General features: G+C 41.6%; 2 protein-coding genes across 2 annotated transcripts; both read right to left on the reverse strand.

Annotated features, from left to right (window-relative positions):
- Positions 1-225: 225 nt before the first annotated feature.
- Positions 226-8,699, reverse strand: syngr2b (synaptogyrin 2b). Its single transcript, XM_056371646.1, has 4 exons — positions 8,445-8,699; positions 5,400-5,637; positions 3,927-4,063; positions 226-2,839 (listed from the first exon to the last, which is right to left on the reverse strand). Exons 1-4 carry the CDS (start codon positions 8,553-8,555, stop codon positions 2,588-2,590), a joined length of 738 nt encoding a protein of 245 aa, XP_056227621.1. The 5' UTR covers positions 8,556-8,699; the 3' UTR covers positions 226-2,587.
- Positions 8,700-8,844: 145 nt separating this feature from the next.
- On the reverse strand, positions 8,845-13,063 carry si:dkey-93h22.7 (Fc receptor-like protein 5). The gene is made up of 13 exons (XM_056371642.1): positions 12,918-13,063; positions 12,808-12,834; positions 12,541-12,667; positions 12,276-12,451; positions 11,558-11,744; positions 11,113-11,216; positions 10,736-11,008; positions 10,325-10,630; positions 10,119-10,220; positions 9,999-10,026; positions 9,298-9,346; positions 9,096-9,161; positions 8,845-8,997 (listed from the first exon to the last, which is right to left on the reverse strand). Exons 1-13 carry the CDS (start codon positions 12,946-12,948, stop codon positions 8,914-8,916), a joined length of 1,560 nt encoding a protein of 519 aa, XP_056227617.1. The 5' UTR covers positions 12,949-13,063; the 3' UTR covers positions 8,845-8,913.
- Between the last annotated feature and the right edge of the window lie 5 nt (positions 13,064-13,068).

Genomic DNA, 13,068 nt, shown 5'->3' on the forward strand with positions numbered 1-13,068 from the left:
TCCTCACACTTACAAATGTTTTCAACTTGTTGCACTGTCTGTGCGATATGTAATCCAATGCCCTCACATGCAGCTGACCAAAATAACCTGTTTAAATCCTGGCATCCACGGTTGTGCAGTAAGCTGGCACGCCGGAATGGAAAAGTATATCCTCACTACACTACTCTATGAAACCTGTAGTACAGCAGTACATGAATGTAATAATGTCCCCAATAAGACAGAACATCCTGTGAATGATTTTTATTCTATAAACAAAAGGTCTTGAGTAAATCTGTCTTTTGCTTCTGACACCAAGGCATGAAATTATGACAAAAGATGAAAACAAAAGGACAGAAAGCAACTTCACAACTTCAGTGATGACCAACACAACAAACAGTAGAAAAACAAATCAAGCTGCGCAAGATCTGACTAGTTTCATGTGCCAGTTTTTATAAAACATTTGAAGAAGGCATCACAAATCACAAACGATTTAACAAAAATCATTCTAGTCTCATCTAAAACATGAACCCTGAAATATAGTTGAATCTAACCAAATATCAAGATAATTAACTTTGCAATACTAAACGCTAATTTGAATGTGGGTTACTTTTTACTTTTATCAACATTAAATGTCGAATTTTAGCCTCACGCTACTATTGCAATACTGTGCAGGAGAAGCTGGAGACAGTAAGTCTAAAGGCACAATTTTAGAAATTCACTACCAGTTGAGTTACTAAAGCTGGGTAATTATTAGAAACTGTAGTCTTTGTTGTCACATGAATACACTGGCTTCAAGTGTTCATTGAAGAACAGATTGAACTGATTTTCCAGAGCATGAAAATTAGCAAAAATCACTCAAGCGCAGAAGTGAGAACAGCTGTGATACACAACTGCTTAACCTTAACATATCATCAGTATTTAATCATGGCATCATTTCACTCTCATTCACTTTCCTCCAAAATCCTTCATGTTCAGTTTCCCTCCTTGAGGCACAAATGACAAATCATCAGCAGTGTTTTTCAGATATGTGGGTTGAGTAAGTTATGCCTCTATAGGTCAAACAATATATTTGAGAATGATTTTTCACTATTACAAATGTCTCTGATGTAGTACCGTTAACAGCATGTTCAAGAAATATAACAACATCCAATTTCTGGTGCGTCATTCACAGATCTACAGTCAGCCGACACACCCGCAACAACCTTGGGACGATAGAAAACTGATCTCAGGCCAACCTTTGACTCACTTTAGCTGGGAAAAACAGCCACAAGGCAGCTGAGGTGTTAAACTGACAAACGAATTACTGTCAGTCACAAAGCAACAAAGTAAACCAGTTGCTTTTCTAAGGACAGGTGTTTGATTCTCACCATCGCAGGCTGAGGTGTTAATATGTCATTTGTAAAGACACACACGCTGCAGTCTGCCCTCTACAATTGAGAGTAAGAAGCCTGTAAACAGGAGATAAGCATCAGTGTTATGAAAACTAAATGTCTCTAATACCACGGAGGAAGTGTGAAGCCTCTGATCACAGACTGAAGAGGAAGCATTGTCACTGGTAGTTAATAAGTTACGAGGGCACGCTCAGTGGGTAAACCTGTTCAATAAGTGCATAGTTAACTACGTTCCCCTCCCTCTGAATGTTGGCTACAAGTTTAAAGGGCAACACTGATTATGAATATCCAATAAATATCTACAGTTTGGCAAGTCTGTTACATTTGCCATGGTCAGAATTAAGGAAATGGTCTTTACGGTTTTTCTTTTCATCATCAACTATAGGTTTTGAAGTTTGTGAAGTAGGTTTTAAAGTTGTCTTAAAAACATTGTTAGGTGAGATGGTGAACACAGGAGCTTTTTCACTGTTGCTTAAACCCAGAAAACCTTCTTTCAAAGGAAATTTTATGGTTATATGGCTAACAACCTAACTGCATAATCTCTACAGGGCCCACATTTCACAAAATATAACTCAATCACAGAGGGATATTTGGCTTCAGAGTGGTCTTTTCCCACTGGACTCTACTCCCAAATAATATTTAATTTAATACATACTAAACTGTTTAGAGGTCCTCAAGATAACTGCACTGAAGGGGAAAAATAAGGAAAGAAATCAGGCACGTACAACCATAAAATGGCAGCTTTACATCGTGAAATCTATGTACAAATGCACATTCTCAGGTTCCAACAGAGTAAAGATAAACACATTCAGTGCTGGTTTCTTCCACTCTGACTTGAGCTTCATAATCTCACTTTATGTGACCTTTGACCTCCTCCTGGGTACATTCTATCTAGCTCTCCCCTTCAGGATCAGCCCATTTGAGGTAAAAGTTGCATCTTTGCACAGAGGTCTACGGTCAGATTACCCATCATCAGCACTAATTTCAACACTCAGCCTGATGTCTTATGATCTGACCATAGACCCTTTGAAGTAAACCACGGTGTCCCTCCTCTCTAACTTGCAGTTGCACTGCTCAGGTTCTCTTGAAAAAGTGGGTTGAATCAAATGTAAAACCACATCAATATGATATAGCTCTGTGTCTGTGCAGTGCAACTCCAATCACTCTATCAGCAGAAGACCAGGGACACGACCTCGACCATGTGAGCTCCCTTTGTCTCAGTAGTTGGGCGGCTGGTAGTCTCCTTGTGGCTTGGGGTTCGAGATGAAGGGAGGCTGTTGCACGTCGGGCACATTGCTGGGATAGGCTGTGTAAGTGGTAGGGGTGTAGGTGGTGGGGTTGTAGGAGGTGGGGGCGTAGGTTGGAGGGTAGGCGGTGTGGTGATCCGGGGGTGGCTCTGTGTAGGTTGGGATGGTAACTTCATTTACACCGCGGCGGAAACGACCCAGAGCATAGTAGGCTAGGATTCCCTGCACGATGAGATGAAAATGACAACGTCAGCACAGACACTTTGAAGATTTTTCCAGTATTTCAATAAATGACTTTGATGATGATCCAAAGCAGATAGAAGCAGTTTTCTCACCAGGTTTCAGTTCATACAAGTGTTAAAATATACTTGCAAAGACTTGAAACTTGCTTAGGGGTGATAATCCTTTACACTGACATTTAGTCTGTCAGTGCATTACATTATAGCTACATTACTGTCGCTGTGTATTGCGGTTGATGCCGGGTTGTTTTGAGAAATCTTCTGAGTGCTGTGTTCAAGTGATGGTAGGATGCTCAGTAAGATTTGAGATATCATTCCATTCAGGCATGCAGCAAAAAAAATCTTTCTTCTGCTATTCAGTGTAAAAATTATTTGAAATTTTGTACATAAACATGTAACTTGGCATCATAGCGATGTACTGTACATATAGCAATCTCATGTGGGTTGGGTCCAAAATTAGTAAGGTAATGCTGTTTGTTCAGCTTTTATTGGCTACACAAGATAAAAGTCTACGGGAGATGAACTTTATTATAGTTTCTTGCAATAAAAGTTTGCAGTTTAGCTGCTAACACCTTAGAGTCAAATATCAGAGGTTACCACCAGCACTTGAACGCACCAACCAGGAGAACCTTGTACTATCAGCTGTGTTACCAGGCCAAAGTCTGACAATAAATACAACAGTGCTCAGTGACATAAGTATCCCAACCAGGTTTCAAGCAAGTCACTTGCAAGTTTTTGTATCATCCTGGCAAAAACTGAATCCAGTGGCTGCTTTAAAGATATAGTTTCACATTTTGGGAAATACATGCATCTGCTTTCATGCTTAGAAAAATGCATTAGTTGTATGAATAAGCTATGAAATTTATCAAAATAAAATGTGAAGAAACACAATATGGTTCTTGACCTTCATTAGAAAAAAGCACCAATAATTAATAATCCGTACTGTGTTAGACAACAATGGTCAACAATCATGTTATTAGCTTTCTAACTCAAACTATAGCTCACTGTTGAAGAAAGTGACTTAACATTTGATCTGTTTTAATGAAAGGAAAGTCAGCAGTCCTGCTCACCCAGGTGGCGATGGAGAAGAATGAGAAGGCCACGGTGGCACGTGCAGCGTCCTGAGGGATACCCCTGACGTCATGAGTGCGACCCCACTGACTGGCCAACAGGCAGAAACACACAAACCACAGGAAGGTCCACGCCCCTAGAAAACACACAGATGCACAAACACAGACACAGATATAAATGATTGTTTTTTGTCCACACTGCGTGAAATAATAACAAAAGCCTAGATACGGAAAATGATTTCCTCTGGATAAACATACAAAAGAGCAAAAATGTCAACAGAATAAAAAGAGCTCTCCTGTCGCCATCTGCTCAAATGACCACAAGCTGTTTTTCAAACTACCACTTCTTTGTTTCCTTGAAGAATGGCTGACTGTGAACTGTGCTGTGTACAGCTGATGAATGTTTAATTTCAGCTAAATCTGTGAGGTCATCCTCCGCCTCCACCCCGCTGCTCACTCATCTAACTGCGTGCAACAATGAATAATACATATTATGTTATGTCAGGAAAACAGGCAGGCGGTCTGTCCCACATTACGCCAATAATCAGAGGCTTGTATGAAGGAGTTCACATTTAAATTAGAGAAGTGCAACTGAGATGAACTCAGAAGACCCTGTCCTCGCATAACTCATCCTTCATCCTTTACTGGCTACTCAGGTATACAATTTATATTTTCGTCTCATAAATAAAAAAAGCTGTGAAGAATCTTCTGCTGTCTTCCACTCTCTCCGCAAATGCCTTTTCACAAAAAAGTATTTACCTTTTAGTCCCATCACAATGTTCATTTGTATCATTTATGAGCAAAGAAGCAGTTTTTCAGACCAAGAAATCGAACCCAACTTTCAAAATCACTTTAAAGCAGCATGATGTAATGTTTTTTGCCTCTATGGTTAGGTCAGTTAAATAAGGCGTAAACACAACATTGACACTGACCTTATAGAGTTTATATGGGTAATGCATTAGCAAACAGTTGCTTAGACGCATTCAGCAGACATAAAGTAACATTATCATTAAGTTGGAGTTGTGTTTGTGTCCACTGAGAAATGTCTTCACTGAATCTTGAGGGAAATATCTCGCTCATTAGCTGCTAAATTCTACAATATGTTCACCAGCTAGTCGCTAACTTTGTCTGCCTGCCGTTTAGTGCTGAGCAGGCAGTGTACACTGTACAACTGTACGGTGTGCACTTTATACCGTACAGTTGGCTCTATTTTTGCTGAAAATGGTTCAGTTGATGACAGCTGTGAGACTGAACCAAAACATCAAAGCTCCAGGCTGTGAAACTAAAACAACGAGCTAAAAGAGGCTAAAACACTCAGTAGAGCTGAAAGCAACCGCAGACTGGGTGATTATTTCCTGGGGGTTTGCCACTGTGAGCGACACCTTTCACACCACACATGACAAACTGCTCCACTTTTAATATAAAAATATCGATTAGTGCAGCTTATTATAAAACATTAAAGCTCTTGCTCACCTGAGAATCCCAGGTCAGCTATGACAGCATACTTCCTTTCCTGTGCATTGCTCATGAAAGGAAAGTAAACATCCAACACCAGAAAGGCCACACAGGCCAAGAAGGCGATCACCCCAATGCCAACCGCATACTGACACGCCGAGTCATTCTGGTTGAAGATGCACTTTGCCTCGGCACTGTGGGGAGTGTTGACGTATCCCTCTGTTGTGATGCAGGCAAACACCACCATGGCAAATATCTACAATCAAACAGAGAAAAGAGGAAGGTGGCAATGACACGTGAATGAACATAGGATTTATTTCACTTTGCAAATCATTGAACATTTTAAAGACACAAGAAGAAACTGTCTAAGTTAAAGGAACATCCCGCTGTTTACTTCAAGTGTGTCCATTAACTTCACACTGCATACTTATACAGTACACTTAGTACAGTATGAAATCAGAGACTTAAAACTTGCTCAGAAATCGGTAATTCACTTTATCTGTGTCAAAGTCACGTTATTTTCTCATAAAATTCACTTACAAGGGGACTATTAGCAAACCCTTTTTGGTGGTGCATTCAAAGACACCCGGATATCTGGAATTTGTGTCTGCTTCCAAAAAACACTGCAGTCAGGAGCTCTGCTGTCACAAAGTCAACCCCAGCAGAAAATAAATACTTGTGGCCAACATGAAAACAATATGTGAATTCAACTTTCTTTCATTATAAAGGTTACTGTTAAACAGCCATCTCTCAGGAAATACGACACTGAAACAAGAAAAGGGCAGTGAAAACAGTCCCCACCTTAAAATGAATTACAACATGAGAAAATGAGCAAATATCCTCAGGTTTAACTTGTGTCTACTGAAGGTAACCTTTACAGAACACATTACTAAAGTCATCACACTTCAGTAACATGACACAACGTTTCAACAAAATCATGAAACCTGCATCCATTTCTACCTCTCAGGAAACACAGTGAGATTACGTGTCATCGCAAACAGTCTCTTCTTTTATTGCTGACTTTTGAAACATCCAAAAGTTCCTGTGTCAATTTCTGTGTTCTCGTGGTGTGTTACTGTCTGCTCTGGTTACCCATCTAACCATGTGACCTACTTCTGAGTGCAGCTGCCTGCCATGTGACTCCAGAGATGCCACCAGTTCCCTAACTACACTCATAATGAGATCTGGGAGGAGGATAGAGAGGGACTGTTTAACTGGTGGGAAGGAGGAGAGGCCGTAGTCTTGCTGGGGGAATCAGACAAAAGGTAAAGAAAAATGAGCAGGAGACAGAGACTTTAGGGAAGTTAGAACACGGGAACTTCCAAAACACAAGACAGAAGTGAGACAGGCAGTGTTAGAGCAGCAGATGGATGTTTCTGTACATAAATGGACAGATGGAAAGTGTTGAGTGACAGATGTCAAACAAAGGCCAAAATATCCCATATGTACATTAAATAGGCCTATATTCTTTTGGTGGATGTTGCTAAGCTCTGTCAGTTGTCAGTAAACAGCAGAAATACTGTTGACACCCTCTTTTTGATGAGTTGTATTTAGACATAAACTAAAACTCTACCAGAAGGGCGATTACCAGCATAAATATACTGTTTCAATGCAGCGTTTAATAGTCAGGACAGTCGTGTCGCCGAAGAATATGAACCTTTTTTTATATCGTTCTGGCATTTCAGAGGAAGTATAATGATGTGATTCAACACTTTTAATGACAAAGAGCCATTGTGCGCAAACTGATCCTTGTTCCAGGAGCAGGTGTGGTGCATTATGGGACCTGTAGGCAGAGTTACAGAGCGAAAAATCCTTTCTCGTGGAATAGCTGCTGGCTGACTGAAGTAGGATTAAAATCACCAAAGATACATAGTGATCTAGCAAGAGTGAATTTGAGATGAGTTGAGCAGTGTGTGTGTGTGTGTGTGTGTGTGTGTGTGTGTGTGTGTGTGTGTGTGTGAAAGAGAGAGAGGGAGATCAGTGCAGCACACGCATTCACCAAGAGTAAACGAGAGGGTCAGTGGGGGAGAGGTATCATCTTTACCAGTGACACATACATAATCTGTCTCTCTCTCACACACACACACACACACACACACACACACACACACACACACACCACACACACACACACACACAGGGTTTCCCAAAAACAAGCATATAAACAACTGTTGTGGCAACCAAGGGCACATTCTGTCCTCAGCCCTCATCTGCCACACTGGATATGTCTCCCTATTTAGGTTAAACTGTGTGTTTTCTCACTGTGACACTCACATACATTAAGAAATACTTTACGCCTCATGAAAAATAATTACATTACATGTAACAGTTCAAATCTGCTCCTTCAGTCTGTGAGCTCAGAATCACCCAGGGTTAGACAACACTATATTTTATTGCGTAACCTGTCTGGTTGAAATTCAATTTGTATTTTCCAGATCAGTGTCCTAACCACAAAAACAAATCTGTACCATTACATTTGCCTAGCAACAGGTGATCAGCAGTGTACAACAACTTTCCCTGGTACATGAATTCCCCTCTCTATGGAAATACCCTTTTCTGTATAACTTCTCCATAAGAAAAGACATACAACTGTCTTATTGTCATTTCAGAAGCATTACATAATGTAGAAGAACGGGAATTACCAATAATCTGTCATAATATAATCCTCTAACAGCCAACTGCTCGTGGGAAGCACAGCTGCTGTTAATTATTATCACATTATTGTACAGCCTATCTTTAGTTGGTATTTTGCTTCCAGGAGTGGAGATCTCACTGTGTCTGGCAGTTTTCTGTCTTTTGTCCTCTGACAACAGCAGTGTTGACCTGTGCTGTCACCGAGCTGCTGTCACACACCAGCTGCATGCAACATGACGCCCCGTGGAGACGCTGCATATAGTCAACTGTTGTTCTGGCCAGCACAAATAAAAACATATCATTTAAACGCTCCGCAGAGGCAGATAAATGGCTGCGGGCCAGGCGCACCTGTTATTTGGCCATGTTGAATATTCTTTCTGTTTCATTTTCAGAAAAAAACATACACTCCTCCATCCACGCTGCACTCACCCAGCTAAGTAGCCGCACGATAGTTTGCGGTTGTCGGATAAACTTGAAGAAGTCGAAGCCTCCTCCCGCGAGCGAAGCCCCGTACGCACTAGCACCGCCCGTCTCTTCCATGTCTCTCTCCCGCTCAGCAGTTCCTCTGGAGCTCACCGTGTGGTAGCCTACGACCTGACCTGACAGGGTGAACCTACACCAACGAAGCCAAACTAAAACTACAAGCTACTGCCGCCTCCTGCAGCGCTGCTTCACTTGACGAGGACGAGACCAGCCAGTGGGAGAGGAGCTGCGCACGAGCGGCTGCGCGTCAGAGGGGCGGACTTCAGAGGCCAGGAGGAGATGATCATGTGTGACTGTCATCAGCACTTGTTTTTAGATAATATCAATTAAAAGACACGACAGCGCATAACACAATGAGAAGAGGTTTATTTAACCACACAAGTCTGTGTTTATATGGAGCAATCAGTTTGAATCTTCATGGTAACTCAATTGGTTCATCCTCCAACGTCTTCTTCTGCTCTGCAATTTGGGGCCATTCGTCCAGAGAAGCTTCAGATGCCTGAGGAGAACACAGACAGAAGATGACTGACTGCTTGCTTGTTTTTTAAGGTAATTGACTGACTGGTTAATGGATTTCATGAATTCATCTGATTTCACCTGATCAAATTCATCCCCTCCTGATGTCTCCACTACATCAGCATCCTCGTTGTACTCAGACAAGTCCTGAAAGAAAAGACAATTGGTTAAGTATATACCAGTATGGAACAATGTACAACAATCATGTAAAATTGCTCTTGTGAGAGTGAATGAATGGGAAACGCAGAAGAAGAATAATGCAGATACACAAATACTGACTAACCAGTTCGCCCTCGTAGGCAGCTACCGTTCTCTCCATCTCCAGGCCCAACCTGAGAGGAGAAAACAGCCAGGTGTCACATACACAGCTTATGTAATATGGGTCCACACACTAGCACTGAGGACACAAAGGTCCTTGGCAGTGTTGTTTGTGGAAATGTTGAGCTCTCAACAACCTGAGGAGGACTGTACTTTCCACCATTACACCCACATTAATAATAATAATAATAATGATAAACTTTATTTGTATGGCACCTTTCATGCAAGAAATGTAGCACAAAGTGCTTTACAACAAAAAAAGACATGCACTAAGTGCCTCACATGAAAAGACATAAAATGAACATAAAACATGTTAAAAGCATCGATCTGAAATGAAACGTCTCCCACATGATCACATCCCCAGTTCATCTCCAGCTCAAAGCTTTGTCACATGTAATTCCCCTCCCTCCCCATGTTCCCTGTTAGTCTGTGTTGTCAAGCTGTCTAATAAAGGAGAAAATGCCAAAAGAGATGCACTCTCAGATTTTGTTACTGTTTTGCAAAAAACCCCAAAATACCCCAAAACAGGAAGAGGGCAATTGTTGTACTTTTTCACTTATTCCACAATGGCAGATGGTTGATTAACGGTCAACATGAAACAGCTTTATAGGAAATGTGGGTCATCGTTTTTTCAAGGAATCAGAATTAAACAGAGAAATAACTCACAGAGACTTCTCTCCATACTGCCTTCGCCCTGAAAGAAGAATAAACATGTTTTTTTCTCAGTAGCAAATGAGGAACAACATTTGATAAAAAAAAAAAATCTTAGAAAGTATCTGATCTCACTGTACACCACTCCAATCCCACAACAAACGGAGACCAGGAGAATCAGGAAAGTGAAACATCCAAAGACGACTGCCACTACTAAGACGGGGAGACGATTAAGGACTGGAGGAGCAAGAAGAAGAAGAAGAATAACTCCAGCTATCACCTGTAACAAGGATGTTTGACTAAAACAGTAACAACAACTAACAGCAATGAACCAACTGTACCTTCTTTATCCACATATTTCCTCTTACTGCTTATCACAGTGGTGTTGTCAAAGCTATTGGACACTTCACAGCGGTACGTCCCAGTGCTGCTCCTACTGACAGACAGCAAGAGCATCGATTGTTTTGGATCCTGGTTGACCACTTTGTAGAAGCTTCCTAGGCCATGTAGAAGCGTTTTGTTGAGGAACCACTGGTATTGTGGATGTGTTCCCTTCGCCGCCTTGCAGTAGAACCTCATGCCAGTCACAGCATAGTTTTCTCCAAAGTCATAGTCGTGGCGCATCGTCACAGGCCCACCAACCGAGACTGATGGAGACAGTTAGAGGTTGAACAAAGAGACATTGCAAAATGGACTGACGCTACAAACAGTAGTAGACTGTGTCACAGTTCTATGTCAAACAATGCACATACCAGCTTCTAACGGCAACCATTGACTGTATGCAGTCTGGTTTCCATTGTTCGCCTGGCACTGGAGGAATCCCAAGTGCCGATCCAAGACCAATGGAGCCTTAAATACGGCGCTTCTGTCTTCACTCGTCATATTGGCGACCAGTACTTCCCTGTTGTAGAGTGAAAAGATGACAGGTGGAGTCCCTTTTGTCGACTGACAGGTGACCACGGCAGAATAGTTGTGGGACTCGTCCTTTAACACGGTGAAGGAGATATCAGGGGTTGACACCACGTCTGAGGGAACAGGATGTCGGATGAAGGCGGGTGTTATTTTGTTCAAAGAAACCATGTCAGATCTAAAAAATGTCAGCATTTATTCACTAGAGAAGACGGCTGACCTTTGACAGTGATTACAACTTCAGAGCTGTTGACGGTGAAGACAGTATTGTTGAACTCATTGGAAGCCTCACATCTGTAGGAGCCGCTGTCTTTTGACGTGGTTCTGAGAGTGACACAGATTATTATTTCAGTAACTTTACGGTTCCTTGTTGGATAAAGAGGAAGACTTTCTTAGACAGTGTTGGACACTCAAGTCATTCATACTCTGCTGCTACTAATAACGACTACTCTCTGACTAATACAAACACAAAGTATGCCCTATCAACCCTGCAGTATTCCCCATCAACCTGTGATAATACCATAGCAACCACCTGGCAACACCACGCCAACCACCTGGTAGTTTTATGTATACACCGCCCACAGCTGCTCACAACACCATAGCAGTGCCACAGCAACCATAAAGCAGCAGCCGTCCATGGACTGTCTGAATGGGATTTTGCTGACCTGCTGATCGAGAGACTCTCAGCTGAAAGAGAAACGCGAGGAGACCGAGAGATAGGCCGATCATTCAGCAGCCACATGTAGGACACGTTTTTTCCTACAGTAAGATTACAGAATAGCTCCAGTCTGTTCCCTTCAAAGAACTCCTTTGGACCTGAGCGGACGGCGATCTTTGCATCTTCCACTGGTTCTGCAGGACAGACAGCAACAGACTGAGATCACTGTCTTATTTCAAACCATACAGAAATTGTTATTATTCTTGAAATCATGTTGTTAAGGAAGTAAAGAGCCACTGATTTCTAAAGTTGTGTTTCATGTTTTCATGGTCAACGTCTGAATACTGTGGCTCTATGGATGGCAAAGTTGTTCTATTGGTCAGTCTGTCTCTTGTGGATGGATTGCCACGAAACTTTGTGCAGACACTCATGGTCCCCAGAAGATGAATCTTACTCATTTTGGTAATCCTATGGTCCCTAGATGATAAAATCCTATAACTTTGGTGATCCCTTAACGTTTAATACTAATTAGTAAGTGTTAGCTTGGTTACACTATCCACTTAAGATGTACACCTTACACTTCATACTGACATGCCCCTTGAGAAATGTGTTTCCCATTGCGTTGAGCATTTACAAATATAAATGTGTACAATGATCTACTTTATGTTACATGGATGCCATGTGCAAATGATATATGATATATCCATGGTAATACAGAGACTCACCAAAAACACTCAGGTAAAGTGTGTTGCTGACGGTGGGCTCTATGTTAGACCTGTTCTGTGGTCTGGCCACACACTGCAGGTTGCCCTCGTGGGACGGATTGATTATAACGGTGAAGGTTCCAGGCTCCCCGTCCAAAGAGGTGTGGTCGCCCAACAACTTGGCATTCTGACCCCTCCTGGAAAAGGTTGGTAATTAGAGGGATTTTTTTTACCATCACTTAATGCATTTTAATTCAGTGGTTAAACTTTACGTACTCATACTCACTTAAATAACTGCAGCAGGATGGATTCATTCAAATGGTTGCTATGTAGTTCACAATTAAATATTACAATGTCTTTCACCATAGCCTCCGTAGGGCCAGACAGTTCTGGAGTCCCCAGAAAAGTCTGATCTGTCAAAAAATTAAAATAAAACAGAACTGCACAAACACTCAAAGGAAAGAATCATAAGTTACAAAATAACCTATATTAATATTATACTGTGTATTAATTAACCATGCACACATACAATCAAACAATACATCTAACTTACTGCTCTCCTTGCAACAGTAGCACAACCCTGCGGAGGCGAGGAAGAAATCAAATAGTTTATAAGTCTGAAATGACTTTACTGGGCTGTGGTGCAGTTTGTGTTGAACTTACCCAGCATGACCACAAAGAGGGAAGCAAACATTCTTCAAGAGAAACTGTCGACTTTAATACAACTGCAGACTTCACATGTGCTCACGCTGCACTGTGTAATGCACACGTTTTGACAGTTTTGAGAGGAGGGTTGAAGCACTGCGGCTGAAAA

Source organism: Seriola aureovittata, chromosome 3, assembly GCF_021018895.1.
Source record: "Seriola aureovittata isolate HTS-2021-v1 ecotype China chromosome 3, ASM2101889v1, whole genome shotgun sequence".
In the NCBI taxonomy this organism is placed as follows: Eukaryota; Metazoa; Chordata; class Actinopteri; order Carangiformes; family Carangidae; genus Seriola; species Seriola aureovittata.